The sequence below is a fragment of the Montipora capricornis genome, chromosome 1 (assembly GCF_036669925.1).
Source record: "Montipora capricornis isolate CH-2021 chromosome 1, ASM3666992v2, whole genome shotgun sequence".
Lineage (NCBI taxonomy): Eukaryota > Metazoa > Cnidaria > Anthozoa > Scleractinia > Acroporidae > Montipora > Montipora capricornis.
The window spans coordinates 19015362-19017257 of NC_090883.1; the positions used below are offsets into that span (position 1 = coordinate 19015362).

A 1896-nucleotide genomic window follows, 5' to 3' on the forward strand; every position below is an offset into this window, starting at 1 on the left:
TAGATAAATGTTTTGAGCCAGACTATTTAAATTTAAAAAGTAGCCACTGAGTTGATTTTGTTTAGGCCCACAGCACAAATCAGGCTACTTTCTTAAGCTCAGGAGATTTCTGACGAACGAAGGACTTCACCCAGGTTTTTTTCAGAAGCAGGAAGGCTTTCGACTGGAGCGGAAGTCGGAAGTTGATTGAGGACCCTCGTAGATAATGCTATTTTTTGCAAGACCTATACGCTCTCTAGATAAAGATGAACTGCGGTATAACATTTCTTTCATCTTCTGTCGGAATCTCTGGCTGAACAGAGCATATACCAAAGGATTGACAGCTGAATTAAACATCATCAAAGTGTGAGCAATGAAAATCCCATCACTGATTTTTTTTCTTCACAGTGAGGTGCAATATTATGTCTGTGATCCAAGAGATCTCAAACATGGCGGTACAGATCAAAAACCATCAAGGTGACCCTCTTCCTTATTTTCAACACACCCTGTTCCAAAACAAAAAAGGATGACAATGAATATTAATGTTAGAAAATAACCAATGTCCTCTCTCTTTATGCCCTCGTATTTTTAATGGCCAAAGTGGTACTGGGTAATGGGGAGGAAAAGAATGGTAAACTACGGCGTACCGATCCCCTCTGAAGTCGTTGGCGGAGGTCATGTGACCTAAAAGTCCATTTGCTCGAACAACTCGCTTTTTCGATTGATTGCGGTGAACAAGGTTTCTCTTTTCTTTTCTTTCAACCGCCCGCCTCCCTCATCCCTTGTCTCATCCTCTGGCGGCTTATACTTCCATTATGTTCCTGTCATTGTTATGCCGTTTTTTCATCACACGAAGCCGCACCTTTATTTTACTGGGGCAAATTAATTGTATAAGAATTACATGATGTATTTTATTATGTCAAAAATAGCGGCTCTTGGAACAACACAGTTTGGTTGTCGACCATCCATATTAGGTAGCCATTTGCCTTGATGGTTATGGTTGCCCAGTAAACAGAGCTCATGCAGTGCAGCACAAAATTGGGGCCCAGTTGTGAAGGCAGGAAGAGGCATAAATGATTAGGCAGCACATTGGGCCACCTTAGAACCAATCATACTCGATAATTGTTCTTATAGTTACGATTATATACGTAATCTCGTTAAACGAGGTACGTCCATAAACGAACGCAGCTACAAAAATTACAAATTTATTCACAAAACTGTTTCACCTTTGAGCAATAAAGTCGAGAGATATTGTCCAATTTAACAAAATCTGCAAAATAGACCATTTTACATTTCTGTGCTCAGTTTCCACCAGGCCTTTTTTGAATAAAAGCGAGGCTGGAGTTTACCACTTGCTTTGGATACACAACTCACATTCTTTTCTCATGTAAACCATGGCTGTTCTTATGCATATATAAAATTTTACATACGAAACTCTCGTCAGATGGGGGGAAAAGGTTTGGGATCAAAGCAAGGTCCACTCCAGCCTTGCTTTTTGTCAAAAGCCTGGGTACCGAGCACAGAACTGTTAAAATGGTCTATTAAAGACATTTGATAAAAATGAGACAAATTTTCGATACACCCTGTAAGCAGAAGACGATCAATGCAGGGTGAACAAAAACGCCAGATTTCAAAAAAAAAACTGCAAAATTTTTAAAAACATTGGCAAAAAATACAAAAAAAGTGGCAGACCGAAATCTGAAAACTGCAAATTCAGATAACTTACACACAATTTGGCAAAAGAAAAAATGTTGAAAGCTACCTTAAAAAAATCGACACAAGTGCTAAGGTGGGCCCAACAAGAAGGACAAATGTAAAACCGCGTTCAAACGGGTGCAACTTTGTTTTGTACACCCTGTTGCATGTTTTTATAACCTGTTTCCTGGGCTGGTTTAGAACGAAGTTTGAGACTGATAA

At 39.3% G+C, this 1896-nt stretch overlaps 1 protein-coding gene across 1 annotated transcript in view; it reads right to left on the reverse strand.

Annotated features, from left to right (window-relative positions):
* Positions 1-422: 422 nt before the first annotated feature.
* LOC138059858 (uncharacterized) overlaps positions 423-1896 on the reverse strand; it is an 18863-nt gene continuing 17389 nt past the window's right edge. Inside the window, exon 10 of the mRNA XM_068905503.1 lies at positions 423-485. Coding sequence (XP_068761604.1) covers positions 423-485 — 63 coding nt within the window. The remainder of the gene's footprint in view (positions 486-1896) is intronic.